The sequence below is a fragment of the Lolium perenne genome, chromosome 2 (genome assembly GCF_019359855.2).
Source record: "Lolium perenne isolate Kyuss_39 chromosome 2, Kyuss_2.0, whole genome shotgun sequence".
Lineage (NCBI taxonomy): Eukaryota > Viridiplantae > Streptophyta > Magnoliopsida > Poales > Poaceae > Lolium > Lolium perenne.
The window spans coordinates 22,164,669-22,188,724 of record NC_067245.2 but is presented as its reverse complement, the minus strand read 5'-3'; the positions used below and the strand labels follow the sequence as shown (position 1 = coordinate 22,188,724).

General features: G+C 41.9%; 1 protein-coding gene across 1 annotated transcript; it reads left to right on the top strand.

Annotated features, from left to right (window-relative positions):
- The first annotated feature begins 389 nt into the window (after positions 1-389).
- On the top strand, positions 390-1,870 carry LOC127331462 (thioredoxin-like 1-1, chloroplastic). Its single transcript, XM_051357641.2, has 4 exons — positions 390-700; positions 890-1,072; positions 1,178-1,342; positions 1,449-1,870. Exons 1-4 carry the CDS (start codon positions 512-514, stop codon positions 1,719-1,721), a joined length of 810 nt encoding a protein of 269 aa, XP_051213601.1. The 5' UTR covers positions 390-511; the 3' UTR covers positions 1,722-1,870.
- Positions 1,871-24,056: the final 22,186 nt, after the last annotated feature.

The window sequence follows — 24,056 nt, the reverse complement described above, 5'->3', positions numbered from 1 at the left end:
TGTCAAAGCAGATATTTCCCCATTTTTACCACGCTCCAGAAACGGGTGGGCCCATGCGTTCCATGCCCTTTTCGCTGCGTGTGGTCCCACACCGACATACACCCTAACCTTGACCTACCTGCACACGTGGCCGCTTAACCTCCAGTACCTACCGCTCCTGCGGCCCAGCTTTTTTCTTATCCAAAACATATCCACTCCACCGCACCTTTTACACCATCCCAAACGGTCATCCCAAACCGCCGCACCTCGTGGCCGCAATCCGTCCGTCCAGCACGCGATCCAACGGATATGAAGAATTACCCATGTGGTGAAAACGGCAGGTAAAAAAAGCGTGGGCCTTTTCGCTTTTCCCATCTCTTCCTTAAAAGGGCAGACCTTTTCTTCCTCGCCGCATCTCCCCATCCGCCATTGCCCTCTCCTCTCGCCTTCTCTCTCTCTCTGTGCGCGCTCCTGCTCTCTACCTTTGCTCGGTGCGTGCTTTGGTCCCTGGGAGAACGAGCTCGGTGTAGCCATGGCTAACGCTCTGTGCGGCAACGGCTGCGTCGCGGTCCCGTGCGGGGACTTGGGCGCCGCGGCGGCGCTCGCGGAGTCCGTGGCGATGGGCGGCGCGTACCGAGCCAAGAGCTCCTTCCCCGCCGGGAGGGTCGCGCTTTCGGCCAAGCCCCAGCCTCGGAGTCTCCATGTGGCGGCTGCTGGCCAGGTTGGTTCCTCGTTTCCAATCCGCTTTTCTTGTTCCCTGTTCCAAGATTCTCAAGAGGAGATCTTGAGATTTATGTTTTGTTCCATCTTTCCCAAGCGAAGAAATTTCGATTTGTCCCACTTTTTAGACTGGGATTTTAGCTGCTGGGGAATACAGTGCTAAATGTGAGCTGGCTGTTGGTTCTTGCAGATGAACGGGAACCTGACGATTGGCAAGGCCATGAGGTGGTGGGAGAAAGTGACGCAGCCAAACATGAGGGAGGTCCAGTCCGCGCAGGACCTCGCCGAATCCCTTCGCAACGCCGGCGACAAGCTCGTCGTCGTCGACTTCTTCTCCCCCGGCTGCGGTGGCTGCCGCGCTCTCCACCCAAAGGTACAACAAATTCATGGCCAAACCCCGGTTTATTCTGAGTTTCAAACACTGCAATATACTAGTGGCCTATCTCCTTTTTGCTCATTCGTTGGTTATTATGTCCAGATTGCGCAATTCGCCGAACGGAACCCGGATGTGCTGTTCCTGCAAGTGAACCACGAGAAGCACAAGTCCATGTGCTACAGCCTCCATGTCCATGTCCTCCCTTTCTTCAGGTTCTACAGGGGAGCTCAAGGCCGTGTCAGCAGCTTCAGCTGCACCAATGCAACTGTAAGTCACAACTCACAACACTTCCTTATTGTGTTTGCTGACTGCAATGTTTTAGCTAGACAAGATTGAATGCTAACATTCTTGCTGCAATTCGATGTTATTGCAGATCAAGAAGTTCAAGGACGCGCTTGCGAAGCACAGTCCGGAGAGGTGCAGCCTCGGCCCAGCGCGGGGTCTGGAGGAGTCGGAGCTCTTGGCTCTGGCTGCGAACAGGGACTTGCAATTCACCTACAGCGAGAAGCCAGCGGTCGTGCCGATAGCGGAGGCCATCAAGATGGAGGCTGCTGCAATAGGTGGCCCGTGGCTGCCATTGCCTCCCAGCGCAACGCAGTTGTTACCTCAGGGATCTGATGATGCCCTGATCCCCTCTGGAAGATAGTAGTTGGAGACCAAGTGAATCGGGCCAATTATGTACAGATTTTACTTTTTTGCTTGTTGTACTTATTAAGAAGCAGAATCTCAGACTCAAGGTTTTAGTTTTTATAAGCCTTCTGAAGTTCAATGGATTGTGTTGTTGGTCTTGCTCAAGCATGATAATCCTTGCTTAATGACCAAAGGGATGCCCCGTGTCTATGAAGTATGAACTCAGAAATGGTAATGAAGATCCTTCATGACTAATTGTCCTTCATGACTAATGATAATCCTTGCTTAATGACCAAAGGGATGCCCTGTGTCTATGAAGTATGAACTCAGAAAAATGCTGATGAAGATCCTTCATGACTAATTGTCTACAATCCTCTGCTGATTCTTTCTACAAGATTCAGTCGATGTAAACTTTAATTCCAATTTTCAAACGAACTATATATGTTGCTGGTACCGGGATCCAATGAAAACCTTGATTCTCTTTTGAGAAAGTTTTCTGTGGACATGGCCGTGTGTGTGCAGTTGGTTCAATCAAGGAGATTGGTGTCGCTGAGACGGAAGGCCTAAACTGTGTTGGTCTGTTGCATCAGCTAGGCAGGAAGACGATAAGCATTATTGGGGCTTTGATAGTTCATAGATAAGCCAGGCACCATCACCCTTGTCGCTTAGTTTCAACTATATCCACTGAACGAGCAAACGCCATGCAGTGATGCAGATGGTAGGTCATTGGAGTCGCGCGAGGCCGCGAGCAGAGTCGTCCCATACTGCTAACCGATATGGTTGTTACGAACTTTACCATATTGGATATCGGAATATGCACAAACTTCTATGGGAAATCGGGGTTTCATAGCTATCCTATAGACTGGACATACCGTTATCAACTGCAAAATAGTAGTCAGACAAGCTTATCCAGTTCGAAGTGCAGTGTCGATCTGTGTTAGCTCGTTATGCATTGTCTCCTAAGGAATAACATTCAGAAGCATCCATAATCTGGCGACTTGGGGAGGCTTGCCGCTGTAAAAAGTTGGTACTGATCTAAAGCTGGAAAACATAATCTGCAATGAATCAAATTTAGAAGCATCAGAATTGGATTTCTTTTTTCTCAATGAGGGGAACATGCCCGGCCTTTGCATCAACTATTTGGAGTATAATTTAAGAGCAGTAGGAGCCTTGTATTGTCGTTCATAAAGTCAAGATTCATCGATTTCACCGAGAAAGATTTAGAAGGGGTCAAACTCCAAATAGTTGTATCCGGCACCTGAGATAACTCGATTACACGAACCGCTGGACTAAATGTAACCAACCGGTCCACTAGCCACCCAATTAATTCTCTTCAAAACTAATATTCAATAGAGAGATAAATATAACACTACCAGCAAAATGTCTTTCCGTTTTTCAATGTTATATAAGGATGTGTGTTAATGGGACCTAGCCATGTGTCCTCCCAAAAACGAGAATTTAAACTACTTCTTTTTGCAACAATTGATCATCTACGGAAGAAATCTACATTAACACTCATTGGTCCATCCCATTAGAGTTTTGTTCCACTTGAGAGAAGTTATGGAATGGAGATACTTATTATATAACAACTCTTGACACACATCCTGCTCGTTCAAATATTTAAATAATCATAGCTAAGCAAACATTTGTTATTAATATCTGAAAGCTCAACCCCCGAATCCCCTTGGTCTTTTGGTATGTACATAATGTTCTCTTTAGGTAGCTGTTATTTACATTTACATTGGTCATTTTAGCAAAAAAAAAAAAACTAGATTTAAGAAATTCTAGTCCTTTTAGAACTCCTTTAGCTATCTTAATTAAAGAACAACAACATAAACATCGGTAATTAATAAAGATAAAATTTATAAGCACAAGTCATCCACCATATATAAAAACTTCTCTGTCCACATTCTATAACTTTCTTTAAAGCATAATTCAACTGGCTTCCAACCCTTATTGCAAAGCTTTCTGTGGTGAATAGGAACTCCAACATATCTACAAGATAGGGAGCTAGAATCGCAAGTCGCAACCAAACAACTTCTTACCTATACTTTTATTGTTTTTCGCCTTTATGAAGCAGAAGATCTCACTTCTATTAAAATTGATCTTTAAAATGGCAAGTTGTTTGAATATGTATGCAATTGGCGACTTTCAGCAAGTCGTGTTCAATGGAAAGGATTGTATCATCTACTTATTGAAGAATGGAAACTCCTCCCTCAGAAGATCTACTTTCTCTATGTCGTCTTCCCATACAAGGCCAACTCTTAACCCAAGTTGTACGACCATGCTTTCCAAATGATTACTCCATGGTTCCTCGAGATATCTCTCCAAGGCCGAGCAAGGATCCTATTTATAAATACGATGCTTCATATCATGATTCACAAGAAACCCAAAATATACCTTCATAGCTACCCAGTTACAGATTAGCATTTGGTAGACCGTAAGTTTTAAAGTTTAAAAATATTGTGTCACATATGGTGGGTAAAAAATGGGAGATTTGAAAAGTAGAACATGAAATGACTATGCATCATGATACTTTTTGTATGCTAGCAACAAACCCAATTAAAATTATCTCGAATAACTAGCTCGAGCCGGTTGCATCAAGAATCTATGGGCTCATGCCGCTCCACCGAGAGAAGATAGGACCATACATGGATCCGATGAGTAGTTTGCTATAACATGAGTAGTTTCTATTTTGTTAAAAACAATATCATTTCAAAAACTCCAAATAGCCCAACATAAAGCACAAATCGCAACTAAAATATGACTTTTTTTGTTAATTCTGTACAACTCAACCCTGAACATAAACATGATGTTAGTTGGAAGGGTTAAATTATAAGTCAAGTGATCTATGCGCCAAACAATACGAGAAAATATACATAAAATAAAGATATTTCGACGATTTCATCTTCACCAGATAAAACAACACTTCTCTTTGCAAGGTTATGTTTTGTTAATAAAACATTTCTATATCGAAATCACATAAAATCTTTTTTAAGTGGAACTTTGAGCTTCTATTTTTTGTAGAAACCTTTTATTGTCGTTCATAAGGTGAAGATTCATAAATTTCACTAAGAAAGATCTGGAAGGGGGTAAAACTCCAAATAGACGCATCTGGCTCATGAGATAAGTCGATTACACCAACCACTAGACTAAATGTAACGAATCCATCCATGGTCATGCCATTATTGCTCGCATAAACTAATATTCAACATCGATTAAAATATAACACTACCACCAACACATATTTTAGATTTTCAATGTTATATAAGGATGAATAATGATGGGATATAGACATGTGATGGCTCCCAAGTGCAAGAGATCAATTGTAGTACTTTTCAAGAAGAAATGTTGTCGAACCCACGAGGAGTTGAAGGTATTGGTCAGCAGATTTAACAAGTAAACAATAGTAAGAATGCAATAGTTTTGGTGTTTTGGGTGTATAGTTTGCAATAAAATAAAATGCAAAAAGTAAATAGCAATATGTAAATGCTCTCAATGAGAGAAAGCCCAATCCTTTATGCAGCAAGAGGAAAAGCCCAAGTGTGTGTGAGCTTATATGTGACAAGTGTTCCTGAGGGCTGGATTGATTTACTAGCATTTAGATAATGCACAATATGGTAAATATTTTGTGAAGTTTCATTCTCTTAGGGGCGGAGCCTAGATTAGGTGCATCCATAGATATGAGTAAATGCACCCCTTATGATGGGTCCTAGAGCCATTCTCATGTGCAAGTATAGGAATCATTAAGACATAAATGTCTCACCATAGCAATTAGATCATTGGTCCCCGACATAAACCCCTCTAACACAACTCAAAGTATATGCAATCGATGTTTGCATAAAATCATCATAGAACAACATAAAAGATAAAAACTTGAACAAATACTCGTTGCACATCATATGTAATCATAGCCAGATCATCCTATGCCTCCAGGAACATGGGGAACTACTCAGAAGTGTCAAACATGATATGGACCAGAGGCATAATGATTACAACACAATCTTAATATATAATCTCTCCACGAAATAAAGACAAAGTACCAATCACAAACATGCAACTATCCCTTAAAACAATATCCCAAGTCTAATCAAACACAAACTGTGAGGGGGATGAAGTCGGTCTCGTAGATGGTGATGGTGGTGATGATGTTGCTGATGGAGATGTCGATGGAGATGCCTCCCCCTACATCAAGGAGGAGTGGTGATGATGATGGCGTCGATTCCCCCTTCACCGGAGGCACCGGTGCAGCAGGATTTGCCCTCTCCCGGAGTAAGAGAGGACTTTCACCTCCGCTGCCACCTCAATAAATCTCGGGGAAAATATGGCTTAGGTTTTTGAGAGAAATGGAGGTGCCTGTATAAAGGGGAGCCGAGGTGAAGATCGAGGGAGAAACGAGCATGGGTAGCGCGCCCAGGAAGGGGGCGCCACCTGTACTCTTTTGGCCCCTGGGGCCTCCCTCGTGTGCTTCTTTGGCCCACAACCCTTCTCTAGGTGAAAACCGATGAGGTATTTTTCTTTCAATATTTAGGTGTCCAGAAAGCCCCTGAAACAGCAAAATACAAAGAAGGAGGTTTTCTGGCTCCCAGAAATTAAATACCAATGAAAAGGACTTTGTAGGAAATTCCCGAAATCAAATAAAAATGCATAAATAATGATGTGTAATGGCAAATATCAATAAGAACTAATCATATATGTCACAATATTGATGATGTAAATGCATGTATCAACTCCCCCGAGCTTAAACCTTTGCTCATCCTCGAGCAAATAAGCAAAAAGATCATATCATGCATCAATGAGCTTATGGTTCATAATCAAAACTACGAGCAATGCATCATCAATTTATGCATATTCAATTGTCTTGTAAAATCTCTGAACTAACAACCATACAAATGTGGACTTCATATGATAGAAATTCTAGCAACTATCCCTTACCATTTGAACAAGACTAACCATTGCATGTTGGAAAATTGAAAATGTTTCATATATCTTTTCTATATGCAAGGCTTTTTACCTGCTTCCTTTTACTTTTACTTTGCCTTTATAATGAACATAAACTCTCATAGAGAAACTAGTTACAAGAAGATAATTTGCTAAACAGCAAGATAAACGTGAAGTTCAAATTTGTCAAACACGTTGCCATATTTTCAATGTGATTAGTTAATAGTCGTGCCCCCTAGTAACCAATATAAACCTTATTCATGGATCTTTCAATCATATCATGTGCTTTACATCCACATTTGCCTTTCACTTTCCATGGCTAACCGAATCTTCTGGTGCCGATCTTTTCAATCACATTATTGTTTTAAGCATATGTATTGAAATATCCATGGTCATCACTTTACCCGTAGATTACAAAGTAGTACAAGAGTATCTCTCATGTCCCCTTCTCATCATCTCTTCCTAGCTAACTATTTGTTCTCCAAGACCACATCTCCTCCACAAATTCAAGGTATTTTATTTTTCTTTGTTTATTATTATTACTTGCATGGATCTTTCCTTTGTTGCAAGCTCAACTTGAAAAGTTCTATGCTTTTCCAACATGCTCAAGTTATTTTAGTTCAAGACTAAGTGTAGCTGAAACTTCTAAATATGAGGTGCAGATCTTCATGAGTGTTACTCATCAATCTCCAGACAAAAGAATCATGGATGACACCACACTTCATACTTCATTAAAAACCACTTGACCAAAGATAGATGATAATGCTCTAAGAGCTTTCCAAATTATGAGAGACTTGATAACTACTAGATGAAAGCAAAAACCAAACTAAAGATAACGACTAAAAATGATATGATGAACTAAAAAGCATAAAAGACTTGATATAACTCCCCCAAGCTTAGGTTGTTGAAGTGGGTCTTTAAGTAATGACCCTCATGATCTCGTCATTAGTAGTGCTCTTAATCTTTGGCAAGGCTGCATGCAACTTCTTGTTAGCTTCTACTTGTTCTGCCCACCTGGCTTTGTACCACTTGACCGTCTCCTCCATCCTTTCAATGGTCTCCATACAAGCTGCAAAGCTCGTTTTCATGTTCTCGATGTACTTTACGTTCACCGCCTCTTCATAGTCCTGCAATAAATTAATATGATGGCAAGAGCCAGAGGAGTGCTTCTCTTCATCAGCAATTTGTTGATGAAGAAAATCAGTTCGTGCTTGAAGCTCGGAGTTAGTCTAGCTCCATATATATTTTAGATCCTTCAACTTCTCTCATCCTTCTTGCTCCATCATCGAATTGGGTCCTCCATGCTTCATCGTCTATTGGTTCTCCTTCTCCCCCTTGCAACTGACTCCTTGGTGGGTGATGGCGTGTAACACACACGTTCGTTGGGAACCCCAAGAGGAAGGTATGATGCACACAGTAGCAAGTTTTCCCTCAGAAAGAAACCAAGGTTTATCGAACCAGGAGGAGCCAAGAAGCACGTTGAAGGTTGATGGCGGAGGGATGTAGTGTGGCGCAACAACAGTGATTCCGGCGCCAACGTGGAACCTGCACAACACAACCAAAGTACTTTGCCCCAACGAAACAGTGAGGTTGTCAATCTCACCGGCTTGCTGTAACAAAGGATTAACCGTATTGTGTGGAAGATGATTGTTTGCAGAAAACAGTAAAGAACAATTATTGCAGTAGATTGTATGCGATGTAAAGAATAGGACCGGGGTCCACAGTTCACTAGAGGTGTCTCTCCCATAAGATAAATAGCATGTTGGGTGAACAAATTACAGTCGGGCAATTGACAAATAGAGAGGGCATGACAATGCACATACATGATATGATAAGTATTGTGAGATTTAATTGGGTATTACGACAAAGTACATAGACCGCTATCCAGCATGCATCTATGCCTAAAAAGTCCACCTTCAGGTTATCATCCGAACCCCTTCCAGTATTAAGTTGCAAAACAACAGACAATTGCATTAAGTATGGTGCGTAATGTAATCAATAACTACATCCTCGGACATAGCATCAATGTTTTATCCCTAGTGGCAACAGCACATCCACAACCTTAGAACTTTCTCACACGTCCTGCATTTAATGGAGGCATGAACCCACTATCGAGCATTAATACTCCCTCTTGGAGTTAAGAGTAAAAACTTGGCCAGAGCCTCTACTAATAACGGAGAGCATGCAAGATCATAAACAACACATAGGTAATAGATTGATAATTAACATAACATAGTATTCTCTATCCATTGGATCCCGACAAACACAACATATAGAATTACAGATAGATGATCTTGATCATGTTAGGCAACTCACAAGATCCAACAATGAAGCACATAAGGAGAAGACGACCATCTAGCTACTGCTATGGACCCATAGTCCAGGGGTGAACTACTCACTCATCACTCCGGAGGTGACCATGGCGGTGAAGAGTCCTCCGGGAGATGATTCCCCTCTCCGGCAGGGTGCCGGAGGTGATCTCCAGAATCCCCCGAGATGGGATTGGCGGCGGCGGCGTCTCAGTAAGGTTTTCCGTATCGTGGCTCTCGGTACTGGGGGTTTCGCGACGGAGGCTTTAAGTAGGCGGAAGTGTTGGAGATATGCCCAAGAGGCAATAATAAATTAATTATTGTTATATCTTAGTGTTCATGATAATGTTTGCATACCATGCTATAATTGTATTAACCGAAACATTGATACATGTGTGTTATGTAAACAACAAGGAGTCCCTAGTAAGCCTCTTGTATAACTAGCTTGTTGATTAATGGATGATCATGGTTTCGTGATCATGAACATTGGATGTTATTAATAACAAGGTTATGTCATTAGTTGAATGATATAATGGACACACACCCAAATGAGCGTAGCATAAGATCAAGTCATTAAGTTCAATTTGCTATAAGCTTTCGATACATAGTTGCCTAGTCCTTCGACCATGAGATCATGTAAATCACTTACACCGGAAGGGTACTTTGATTACATCAAACGCCATTGCGTAAATGGGTGGTTATAAAGATGGGATTAAGTATTTGGAAAGTGTGAGTTGAGGCATATGGATCAATAGTGGGATTTGTCCATCCTGATGACGGATAGATATACTCTGGGCCCTCTCGGTGGAATGTCATCTGATTAGCTTGCAAGCATATGATTGGATCATAAGAGATGACATACCACGGTACGAGTAAAGAGTACTTGTCGGTAACGAGGTTGAACAAGGTATGGAGATACCGATGATCGAACCTCGGACAAGTAAAATATCGCGTGACAAAGGGAATTGGCATCGTATGTAAATGGTTCAATCGATCACTAAGTCATCGTTGAATATGTGGGAGCCATTATGGATCTCCAGATCCCGCTATTGGTTATTGCTCGGAGAGGAGTCTCGACCATGTCTGCATAGTTCACGAACCATAGGGTGACGCGCTTAAGGTTCGATGTCGTATAAGTAGATTTGGAATATGGTATGGAGACGAAGTTTGTTCGGAGTCTCGGATGGGATCTAGGACATCACGAGGAGGTCCGGAATGGTCTGGAGAATAAGATTCATATAAGGAAAGTTGATTTCTAGGTTTCGGAAAAGTTCGGGATTTTTCCGGTGAAAGACCTAGAAGGTTCTAGAAGGTTCCGGGGTCCCACCAGTGGGCCCACGACCCTAGGAGGCCTAGCATGGGCCGAGGGGATGCTCCCTGGCCTAATGGGCCAGGGGCACCTGCCCCTCAAGGCCCAGTGCCGGCCAACCCTAGGGTTGTCCCCAAAACCCTAGGGGGATCAACTTGGGGGGGAAGAATTCCCCTCCCCCCTTTGGCCGCCGGCCCTAGATGGGTTTGGGGCTTGGGGGGCCACCCAAACCGACCTCCCCCCTAGATAAAGATGGGAGGGGGCAGGGGGCGTTCACCCCTTCGCACCTAGCTCGCCGCCCCCTCTCTCCTCCATAGTGCTGCACCGAAGCTTGGCGAAGCCCTGCAGTTTTTCTCCTCCACCACCACCACCACGCCGTCGTGCTGCTGGGATTCCGTGGAGATCTACCACACCTCCGCTGCCCGCTGGAACGGGGAGAGGACGGGCTTCATCGACACCGTACGTGCGACCGAGTACGGAAGTGCTGCCGGATTGCAAAGATCGGGGATGATCGTCTACACCAACAACGAGATCTAATCTCGTAGGCTTTGGAAATCTTCGAGGGTTAGTCTCACATCAATCTCGTTGCTTCGATCTTGTAGATTAGATCTTGGGTGTTCCATAGATTAGATCTTGGATTTATTCATCTTGCGGTAGGAAATTTTTTGTTTTCTATGCTACGAACCCCATCAGTGGTATCAGAGCCATGTCTATGCATAGATCTGTTGCACGAGTAGAACACAATGGTTTTGTGGGCGGTGATGCTCTTGTTGCTTTAGTTTGTGTACTTTGCATCTTGCGGGATGGTGGGATGAAGCGGCCCGGGCTAACTTTACATGACCGCGTCTCATGAGACTTGCTCCACGCTTGACATGCAACTTGTATTGCATAAGTGGCTTTGCGGGTGTCTATCTCTCCCACCATAGTGAAGATTGCAATTTACTCTTTCTATTGACAACACTAGTATCACCGTTGTGGTTCATGTTCGTAGGTAGATTGGATCTTACTCGAAAACCCTAAACCACGTAAAATATGCAAACCAAATTAGAGGCGTCTAACTTGTTTTTGCAGGGTTTGGTGATGTGATATGGCCATGATGTGATGATGATTATATTTGATGTATGAGATGTTCATTATTGTATTTTGGCAACCGGCAGGAGCCTAATGGTTGTCTTTAAATTTGTTAAGACCTGCGTGTCTATTCATCATGTAATAGCTTTATTTCAAGTAGTTGTTATAGTAGCTATAAGTGATGGACAACCATGAAGCGGTGCCATGAACCTGGTGCAATGCTGGTGATGATGGAGATCATGCTCGTGTGCTTTGGAGATGGAGATCAAAAGCACAAGAAGAAAGGCCATATCATATCACATATTATGAATTGCATGTGATGTTAATCCTTTATGCATCTTATCTTGCTTAGATCGAGACGGTAGCATTATAAGATGATCCCTCACTTTAATATCAAGATAATAAAGCATCTCGTGATGATCGGATGTGATAGATTCTACGTTCACATACAACGGGTGTAAGCCATGTTTGCACACGCGGAATACTTGGGTTTGCTTGGCGAGCCTAGCATGTACAGACATGGCCTCGGGACATAGGAAACCGAAAGGTTGAACACGAGTCATATGGATGATATGATCAACATGTTGATGTTCACCATTGAAGCTACATCATCTCACGTGATGATCGGTTTTGGTGTAGTGGATATGGATCGTGTGCCACTTAACAACCATGAGGGATGTTGTATTAAGTGGGAGTTCATTAGTAATTAGATTAAAACATGAACTTATTATCATGAACATAGTCTGAATAGTATTTTGAATTAAAGTTTGTAGAATTGGCATCCGTTTTCTACCATGCGCTAGTCTTGTAATTGAGATAGAAATATTGTTAAGTCTGACAAGTAACTTTACGGACTGGTACCGTATTGTTAAAGAATCAAGATATGATTAAGTCCTAATGCAAACTTTTAGTAAACCTCACATTGATGATTCAAAGAGCAATGGTTTCAATTAGTACCCAATCATCTTGTCTCCGTGAAACTTGAAGTTCAAATCCGTTTGAAAAGTAAGGAGCTGAAAATTTTGTTTTCAGAAATAAGCGAGGTATGAGATATATGTGATATCTAAGACCTTATTGCAAGATGATAGAATATAATCTAGTGAGACTACATAAACTCATAAGTTTTATGGGAATGTACGAAGGTTGAAGACGCCAGGCGTCCCAATCCTCCAACTAAGTTGGGCACTAACGATATTCGCATATCCATGAAATGATCGTCCTTAGTATGCACCGTTGCTAAGACTGCTGTTTCGAAGCATCTCGTGATGATCGGATGTGATAGATTCTACGTTCACATACAACGGGTGCAAGCCAGATTTGCACATGTGAATACTGAGGTTAAACTTTACGAGCCTAGCATGTGCAGACATGGTCTCGGAAAGTCGTCATGATATGATGGATAAAATTATGACTGAAATTGTTCATCATATTACAAAGTTACTAATAGTGAAGTCTGGAACACTTGTCATATGATGATCAACTTCAAGGTAAGAACCTCAAGGTTATTGGTATTTGACCAATGGACCTAGAAGTTATTGAAGGTGAAGTGTTTTCTGAGAATGGGGAAAGCTAAAAGAGAAACCACAAAGATATTTTGGCAGAAAGAAAGGAAAAGACTAGAAAGTCTAGCTCAGGTGTATATAGATGATATACATGTTATGGATGTATTCCTTGCTTGGTCACATAATAAAATTCTTGGGTATTTGTACCAGATTGGTTGGTATGAGATGTCATACAATACAACGCAATACAAGAATACGATGGCCTAAGTGACTGATAAGGAATATGGTAATAATGCACGTCTGGAACATAATAAAGTGTTATTATGTTTGTCGTTGGCATTCTACCTAGCCCTTAGAGTTTATAATAAAGAACTTAATAAATTGTTATTTTGCTCTGGTCAAATGAAAACAACGAGTTGTTCAAATTATGACATTGCTCCATGTACGATGGATAAGTTATTATAAATCTTAATGGTGAAACACACATACATAACACTGACGCTAAAATGCCATAAGGCAAATGATTTGAATTCCACTCATTAGTGGAACCGCCATTTAGGTCATGTTAGAAAGGAACGCATGAAGGAACTCCATTTGAATGGAATTTTTTGAGTCATATGATTTTTGAATCATTTGGCGCTTGCAAATCTCTTCTAAAAGGAAATGACTTAAATACCGTTCATAGGCCAAGAGTTGAACGGGCAACTAACTTAGTGGAAACATACATGATGATATATGTGGTTCCTTTGGGCATAGTTGTGTGCGGGAGATTCTTGTACTTCATGAAAACTTCCAACAATGAATTGAGTATATATATGTGGATATATTCGATAAGGAAGAGGTTTGAAACATTTGCATGGATTCAAATAAATTTTAGCATGAAGTGGAAATCATCGTAATAGAAAGGTCAAATATCTATGATTGGATCATAGTGGAAATATTTGAATTACGAGTTTTAGCGAACATCTAAGAGAGTTATGAAGTTGTTCTACAAATCACGTTTCTTGGAGTATCATAGTGATGATAAAGTGTCTGAGAGACGTATCCAAACCTTGTTGGATCAATGATGAGATAAAATGAAGCCATTATATTTTTGTGGATTATGCTTTAGAGACTACCGCTTTTACACTGAATAGAGCATCATCATGATCCGTTGAAATGACACCATACAAGTTATGGCATGGGTATAAACCCTAATAGTCCTTTCTTAAAATTTTGGTATAAGTAAATGAGTTTACAACCAAAACCGGATGAATATCTTTGTTGGTTATCCCAAGAGAATGGATTGGGAATTCTTCCCACTATGAAGTAAAAGACAAAAGTGTTTGTTAATGTTACTTGCTTATTTCCAAGAAATTGTTTTCTAGCGAAGTATTTGAGTGGGAGGACAATAGAACTTGATAAGGTTTATGAACCTGAGCATAATGATCAGAGTAGCGCAGCATCGGAAATGGTTCCGGAAGCAGCTACGACAATCATGGCTCCCATGACTACAAAGTGTTTTAGCCATGGAGATCGAAGTACATATTGAACCTTGTAGGTATGGTTTACTTTGTGATCAAATAAATGATTTGTGGACAAAGGATTGATTTTGAACAATGATAAACCAACTGCAAACAAAGAAGTTATGATGGGCCCTGACTCCGTTAAAATGGCTATGCGCCATGAAATCCAAGATAGATGAATACTTTTTGAAAGTAAATGGATCTATAAAATAGATGGACTTGGATGGAATATCCTTAAAGAAGCTTGACTTATCGAAAAGTTGTTTACGACAAAGTTCAAAGAGTTGACTGCGATAAGATTAGATCTTCCGTGGCAATGCTTATAGTCTATGTGGATTATTCTAGTAATCGCTACATATTTCTTTTATGAGATATGATAGTAAGATGGCAGAAATACATTACTTACCAGAAGCGTGTATGAAGGATGTATACTAGATACAACCAAGAGTTTTTGCTAGTCCATGGAATACTAGATAGGTATACGAACTTCAATTGGATGAAGTGAGTATCGCGGAGTTGGAATCTTCACCGGATGAAATAATCAAAGGGTTTTGATTTCATCAGAAACGATGAAGATGCTTGCATTTGCAAGAAATTAAGTGGGAGCGCTGAGACATATTTGTAATACTTTATGTAGATGACATATCGTTGATTATAAATAGTGTAATTATATAATTGATTAAAAAGGTTTCATTGAGAGTTAACTTCAATGAAAAGATATGGACTGAAACATATTTAGTGTCAAGATCTATGAAGATAGATTGAAACACATAATAAGTTTAAGTCAAAGTACATAGAATGAATATTGAAGCGGTTCAATATTAAGAAGGTGTTCTTTTCATGTAAAGGTTTAACAAGACTTGAGTGTATTTGACACTCAATGAGTAAAACACATGAGTGACTTTCGATCACGAACAATATGTACAAAGTCAGATGTCCTGTGCTCTAAATTGTTACGAGCATATACCAGAATGATTCATGTGATGTTTATTGGACAACAGTAAGAATATCCTTGAGTACTTTAGAAGAACCAAGGATATATATAGTTTTGTATAGGGTAATGAAAAACAAATCGCTGTAAGGTGTTACACCGATATTAGTTTGGTCACATATGAAAATGAAATTTCAATCTCAATTAGGATAAGTGTTGAGGTAGCACAATGAGCTAGAAGTTGTCTATGCTAGATTTAAATGAGTTCTAAATATTGTGACGGATTCTACAAACGAAGGCAGAGTATGTCGTTGTTTTGACAATGACTAAGGATGTTAAGTCGAGGAGTTCTTGAGAACTTGGTGTAGTTCCGATAGTTTCAGAACTTTGAAGCTATATTGTGTATGACAATATTAGTGACTTATTTCAGACCGCGGGATTAAGGTTCCACCAGAGGACTAAGCATATACAATTAATGCCGACTCATTTGGAAAATGAGTGATGCGTTGAGACGCAAATGAATTGCAAAATACATACGTTTCTGAGTGTGTCAGAACCGTTGACTAAAACCTCTCCCGTGAGCAAAACATGATAAGCACCAGAAGGCCAAGGTGTTATATCCTTACAAATGTAAACTAGATTATTGACTCTAGTGCAAGTGGGAGACTGTTGGAGATATGCCCAAGAGGCAATAATAAATTAGTTATTGTTATATCTTAGTGTTCATGATAATGTTTGCATACCATGCTATAATTGTATTAACCGAAACATTGATACATGTGTGTTATGTAAACAACAAGGAGTCCCTAGTAAGCCTCTTGTATAACTAGCTTGTTGATTAATGGATGATCATGGTTTCGTGATCATGAACATTGGATGTTATTAATAACAAGGTTATGTCATTAGTTGAATGATATAATGGACACACACCCAAATGAGCGTAGCATAAGATCAAGTCATTAAGTTCAATTTGCTATAAGCTTTCGATACATAGTTGCCTAGTCCTTCGACCATGAGATCATGTAAATCACTTACACCGGAAGGGTACTTTGATTACATCAAACGCCATTGCGTAAATGGGTGGTTATAAAGATGGGATTAAGTATTTGGAAAGTGTGAGTTGAGGCATATGGATCAATAGTGGGATTTGTCCATCCTGATGACGGATAGATATACTCTGGGCCCTCTCGGTGGAATGTCATCTGATTAGCTTGCAAGCATATGATTGGATCATAAGAGATGACATACCACGGTACGAGTAAAGAGTACTTGTCGGTAACGAGGTTGAACAAGGTATGGAGATACCGATGATCGAACCTCGGACAAGTAAAATATCGCGTGACAAAGGGAATTGGCATCGTATGTAAATGGTTCAATCGATCACTAAGTCATCGTTGAATATGTGGGAGCCATTTTGGATCTCCAGATCCCGCTATTGGTTATTGCTCGGAGAGGAGTCTCGACCATGTCTGCATAGTTCACGAACCGTAGGGTGACGCGCTTAAGGTTCGATGTCGTATAAGTAGATTTGGAATATGGTATGGAGACGAAGTTTGTTCGGAGTCTCGGATGGGATCTAGGACATCACGAGGAGGTCCGGAATGGTCTGGAGAATAAGATTCATATAAGGAAAGTTGATTTCTAGGTTTCGGAAAAGTTCGGGATTTTTCCGGTGAAAGACCGGGAAGGTTCTAGAAGGTTCCGGGGGTCCCACCAGTGGGCCCACGACCCTAGGAGGCCTAGCATGGGCCGAGGGGATGCTCCCTGGCCTAATGGGCCAGGGGCACCTGCCCCTCAAGGCCCAGGCCGGCCAACCCTAGGGTTTTCCCCAAAACCCTAGGGGGGATCAACTTGGGGGGGAAGAATTCCCCCTCCCCCCTTTGGCCGCCGGCCCTAGATGGGTTTGGGGCTTTGGGGGGCCACCCAAACCGACCTCCCCCCTATATAAAGATGGGAGGGGGCAGGGGGGCGTTCACCCCTTCAGACCTAGCTCTGGCCGCCCCCCTCTCTCCTCCATAGTGTCAGACCGGCTTGGCGAAGCCCTGCAGTTTTTTCTCCTCCACCACCACCACCACGCCGTCGTGCTGCTGGGATTCCGTGGAGATCTACCACACCTCCGCTGCCCGCTGGAACGGGGAGAGGACGGGCTTCATCGACACCGTACGCGCGACCGAGTACGGAAGTGCTGCCGGATTGCAGCACTGGGGATGATCGTCTACACCAACAACGAGATCTAATCTCGTAGGCTTTGGAAATCTTCGAGGGTTAGTCTCACATCAATCTCGTTGCTTCGATCTTGTAGATTAGATCTTGGGTGTTCCATAGATTAGATCTTGGATTTATTCGTCTTGCGGTAGGAAATTTTTTGTTTTCTATGCTACGAACCCCATCAGGAAGGGCAGGTCAAGAGGCGACGCGAGGGGCCCACACAACAGGGCCGCGCGGCCAGGAGGTGGGCCGCGCCGCCCTGTCGTGTCGCCGCCTCGTCGCCTCACTTCGTTTCCCTTTCGGTCTTCTGGAAGCTTCGTGGCAAAATAGGACCCTGAGCGTTGATTTCGTCCAATTCCGAGAATATTTCTTTACTAGGATTTCTGAAACCAAAAATAGCAGAAAACAAAGAATCGGCTCTTCGGCATCTTGTTAATAGGTTAGTGCCGGAAAATGCATAAATACGACATATAATGTGTATAAAACATGTAGATATCATCAATAATGTGGCATGGAACATAAGAAATTATCGATACGTCGGAGACGTATCAGCATCCCCAAGCTTAGTTCCTGCTCGTCCCGAGCAGGTAAACGATAACAAAGATAATTTCTGGAGTGACATGCCATCATAATCTTGATCATACTATTGTAAGCATATGTAATGAATGCAGCGATCAAAACAATGGTAATGACATGAGTAAACAAATGAATCATAAAGCAAAGACTTTTCATGAATAGTACTTCAAGACAAGCATCAATAAGTCTTGCATAAGAGTTAACTCATAAAGCAATAAATCAAAGTAAAGGTATTGAAGCAACACAAAGGAAGATTAAGTTTCAGCGGTTGCTTTCAACTTATAACATGTATATCTCATGGATATTGTCAATGTAAAGTAATATAACAAGTGCAATATGCAAGTATGTAGGAATCAATGCATAGTTCACACAAGTGTTTGCTTGTTGAGGTGGAGAGAGATAGGTGAACTGACTCAACATAAAAGTAAAAGAAAGGTCCTTCAAAGAGGAAAGCATCGATTGCTATATTTGTGCTAGAGCTTTTATTTTGAAAACATGAAACAATTTTGTCAACGGTAGTAATAAAGCATATGTATTATGTAAGTTATATCTTACAAGTTGCAAGCCTCATGCATAGTATACTAATAGTGCCCGCACCTTGTCCTAATTAGCTTGGACTACCGGATCATCGCAATACACATGTTTTAACCAAGTGTCACAAAGGGGTACCTCCATGCCGCCTGTACAAAGGTCTAAGGAGAAAGCTCACATTTTGGATTTCTCGCTTTTGATTATTCTCAACTTAGACATCCATACCGGGACAACATGGACAACAGATAATGGACTCCTCTTTAATGCATAAGCATGTAGCAACAATTAGTGTTCTCATATGAGATTGAGGATATATGTCCAAAACTGAAACTTCCACCATGATTCATGGCTTTAGTTAGCGGCCCAATGTTCTTCTCTAACAATATGCATGCTCTAACCATTAAAGTGGTAGATCTCTCTTACTTCAGACAAGACGGACATGCATAGCAACTCACATGATATTCAACAAAGAGTTGATGGCGTCCCCAGAAGCATGGTTATCGCACAACAAGCAACTTAATAAGAGATAAAGTGCATAAGTACATATTCAATACCACAATAGTTTTTAAGGCTATTTTGTCCCATGAGCTATATATTGCAAAGGCGAATGATGGAAATTTTAAAGGTAGCACTCAAGCAATTTACTTTGGAATGGCGGAGAAATACCATGTAGTAGGTAGGTATGGTGGACACAAATGGCATAGTGGTTGGCTCAAGGATTTTGGATGCATGAGAAGTATTCCCTCTCGATACAAGGTTTAGGCTAGCAAGGTTATTTGAAACAAACACAAGGATGAACCGGTGCAGCAAAACTCACATAAAAGACATATTGTAAACATTATAAGACTCTACACCGTCTTCCTTGTTGTTCAAAACTCAATACTAGAAATTATCTAGACTTTAGAGAGACCAAATATGCAAACCAAATTTAGCAAGCTCTAGGTGTTTCTTCATTAATGGGTGCAAAGTATATGATGCAAGAGCTTAAACATGAGCACAACAATTGCCAAGTATCAAATTATTCAAGACATTTTAGAATTACTACATGTAGCATTTCCCGATTCCAACCATATAACAAGTTAACGAAGAAGATTCAACCTTCGCCATGAATACTATGAGTAAAGCCTAAGGATATATTTTTCCATATGCAACAGCGGAGCGTGTCTCTCTCCCACACAATGAATGCTAGGATCCATTTTATTCAAACAAAACAAAAACGAAAACAAAAAGACGCTCCAAGCAAAGTACATAAGATGTGACTGAATAAAAATATAGTTTCAGGGGAGGAACCTGATGATGTTGTCGATGAAGAAGGGGATGCCTTGGGCATCCCCAAGCTTAGACGCTTGAGTCTTCTTAGAATATGCAGGGGTGAACCACCGGGGCATCCCCAAGCTTAGAGCTTTCACTCTCCTTGATCATATTGCATCATTTTTTTTTTGAGGAATATATATTTCTATATATGGAGGTAGAGTTGTCTCTACCTCATAACAGCCAGAAGAGTTACAGGGGGTTAAGGTAGAATTTACAAACCAGGGTTAGTCCTGGGGGTTTTGGAAGAAGAAAAAAAGAAAAGAAGAAGCTAGGAACTACTCTGGAGCCAACTTATCCGCCCATGAGGTTAACTTAGTCTTTAATTTTGGCGATCGGTTACTCCACAGCCTAAGCTCATCAGCAATCTGTTTCAGAAGAGCCTGCCTCCCAATGAATTTGGAGTTAAAGACCCTATCATTCCGCGCCCTCCAGAGACCAAGTATGCAAGCAGCAACACAGGTGATCCAGGTTTTGGAGGCTGCTGTTTCCTCTGTGATGCAGATGAATTGGGTGAGATTGCCTGCATGGGCGGCAGTAGTTGAAAGGCCAAACCGGTCCCATACCCAAGCAGCCTGTTTGCAATGTAGGGCAATATGGTGTATCGATTCAAGTGCTAGGCATTGGTCACATCCAGCATCATTACACCAACACTTGTTGGTCATGTTGTCGTTGGTGTTTAGTCTGCCCCTAAAAGCAAGCCAAAGAAAGAATTTGTGCCGTAAGGGGATGACCGGTTGCCAAACCCAATTGTATTTGTCCCAAATTAATCCCCTGTTGCTGAACAGCTGATAGAAATCATTTGTAGTGGGTGATCTGCCTGTTATAACCATAGTCCTTGCATCCCTGAGTGTGGTAAGATCAGGTTGTACCAGGGCTAGTGAATTCATAATTGACTGCAGCTGTGCCTCGGCAGTGTAGGATAAGGGTCGATGCAACGCAATGCACCACTGATCAGAGGAGAATTGGGATGCCACCGTGCAATCTTGGTCAACAGCGAAAGAGAAGATAACCGGCATGGTAATGTAAAGTCTTCCCATTTCTGTCCAATTGTCCTTCCAAAATGACGTCCTGGTTGCACAGTTTTGGCGACACAGGGTGGCCGCCTAGACTGTTGGAATTAACCTCCTAATGGACTTCCAAATGTGAGATTCATAGCGTGAGGGATAGGTAGAGATACCGTCTTGCAGGCGCCAGTTAGCCAACCAGGAGAAACACGGGCCAGACCCAGTGGAAAGCAGCTTGGACGTGAAGTTGGCCATCACCGCCTTGTTGTGAATACGCAAGTCCCTGATCCCCAGACCACCCTGCTTCTTTGGCATAGTTACAATAGCCCAAGCCACCAGGCATTGACCACCTAGGATTTTTTCTTTATTTTTCCATAGGAAGGCTCGTCTCAATTTGTCAACCGCTTCGATACTCCCTTGATCCCATTCAATGCAAGCCATGAAAAAATTTGGAATTGCAGACAGCACAGAGTTTATCATTTGAATTCTGCCCCCAGACGACATGAGCCTTGGCATCCAACCTGGCAGTCTTCTATGAATTTTATTTATCACTGGTTGTAGGAGCTGCTTCGAGATTTTATTCGCGGACAGTGGTAGGCCCAGGTATGTGCAAGGCAGTGTAGCAGTGGGACAACCGAGGAGTGAAGCAGCAACATTGGACTCCGTCTCAGTCATGTGCATAGGGACGAAGGTGCTTTTCTGAAAGTTAATTTGTAGGCCTGTGAATTCAGAGAAGGCACATAGAAGTTGCTTTGCCAGGAGCGCTTGTTGAGCAGACCCTTGTATGATAAGAAGTGTGTCATCCGCATATTGCAAAGCAGGGTATGGAGAACCCTGCTGAATTGGGTGCTTCAGGAAGCCAGAATCATATGCTTTTCTGAACATCTGTTGCAAAATGTCTGCAACAATAATAAAGATGTACGGAGATAACGGATCTCCCTGCCTTACTCCCCTCTGAATCTTGAATTTTCTGCCAGTGTGACCATTGATTATCATCTGAGCTTGTGAAGTCTTTAATAATTCTCTAACCCATCCAATCCATTTAGATGGGAAGCCTCTGACTGACATAGTGTGGAAAATCGCCTCCCAATGTATTGAGTCAAAAGCTTTCTGGAAATCAAGCTTTAGGACAATAATAGGTTTCTTCATCTTGTTGCCAGACTGGATCATCTCAATGGCTGCTGCAAAATTCTCAACAATAGAGCGATCCTTGATGAATCCAGTCTGCATGGAGTCCACCAGAGTATTGATCTTAGGTTGTAGTCTGTTAGCCATAACCTTTGCAATTAACTTGGGTATAGAATGCTGGAGCGAGATCGGTCGGTAATCCTTTATTTCCTGGGGGTCGTCACGCTTTGGCAGCAAGGCGATGTATGCAAGATTTACCCCAGACAAGTTGACCGTTTGATCATGCCAAGCTTTGAATAATGCCAGCAGGTCCCGCTTGATATCTTGTAAATAGAACTTATAGAACTCATTAGTGAATCCATCAGGCCCTGGGCTTTTATTTGACGGCAATTTTTGAATAGCACTCTGTATTTCTTCCCAAGTGAACAGAGAAGTGAGGGACTGTAGCTGTTCTGATTGACTGTTGTATAATGTTGTTAATAAGATATTTGGTGACCAAGTTCTCGTTTCAGAGAAGATATCAGCAAAGTAATCCGTGGCAATCCTTAGTTTGTCTTGATCCCGAAAGAATTCATTTCCATTCTGGGCGAGAAACTTAATTTTGTTCTTTCTGAACCTGTATGTAGCCATAGTATGGAAGAACTTGGAGTTCTCGTCGCCCAATTGGCACCATTTTACTTTAGCTCTACGCTTCCAGTGATGCGCTTCCGCGACACAAAACTGTTTATTCTTTGCTTGGCATATATTTCTGAAAACAAACTCCATATTGGACAGACGCCTCCATTCTTCAGTAGCATCAAGAAATCTGATTGCATGATTGACATTATATAGGATGCTCTTGAGCGACTTCCTCTCCCTCTTCCATTCCCTGGTTGCTGCCCGGACAGAACGCGGTCTGTAGTTCAGCCTCGTCACAGGTGCCATTTGCCTAGTTTGCTTTGTGAGAATATTTCTTGTTATGTGCACAAGGTCACTGCAGACAAACCAGTGGTCATCATACCTGAAAATATTGGACTTAATCTGTGGAGCAGCATTGTCTAGGAGCAGAGGTTTATGATCAGAAGTTGGTCTACCCAGAGTTTTGCATTCAGAGTGTATGAATTGTTGTCCCCATTGCAAATTGACTAGCACCCTATCCAATCTGACCAAGGTCGGATCTCGTCGCATATTGCTCCAGGTGTACCTGGAGTTGCAGACATCAATATCCATTAGTTCCAACTCATCTATCCAGTCGTTGAACGCCTCCATGTCGGTCCAGGCAATATTGTCATTATTCTTCTCATGTGCATATCTGTATATGTTGAAATCCCCTGCCAAGACCCAAGGACCAGAAACAGTGTGCTGCAGCAACCACATATCATTGAAGAAAAGTAGCCTCTCAGAGGCATCACAGGGTGCATAAACATTCGTTACTGTAGACGATGTTTGATCAGAGGTGGAGCTGACCTGGACTGTGAGAGAGTACTGGTTCTTTTGGATTTCCCTGACATCAAAATCTTTTTCAGATCAAGCAATCATAAGCCCACCAGCAGTTCCCACCGCAGGCTGATAGGTATACCCTGTATATTTCTGCGGAAGAAATTGTTTCGCTTTGAAAATGTTGATGTCAGCCAGCTTGGTCTCTTGGATACAAATAATGTCAGCATCAGCTTCAGAGATTTGTTTAAAGATCAGAGTGTTCTTTTCTTCATCCCCTAGCCCTCTTGTGTTCCAGATTAGAATCTTCATTTGATAACAAAAGGGGCCCCGAAGTGGTACTTGAAATGCAATGCAATATGAGATGCAGTGAAAAGTGCACAAGGAAAAAAGCAAGACAAGCATAGTAGAAAGGGAAAACTGTTGGTGTTACAGGGTGCATTACAAGTGGTGGAATAAAGTAAAATGCAGTGTTGGTCTGAGGCGTCACCTAGTGTGCGCAAACCCAACTTTGAAGGAAAGGGAAAATGCAGGCGGGTAAAACAAAGCACCCTAGCTACGCAACACCTAACAGGAACTAACAGCGCGTGATCAGCCATGAGTTAC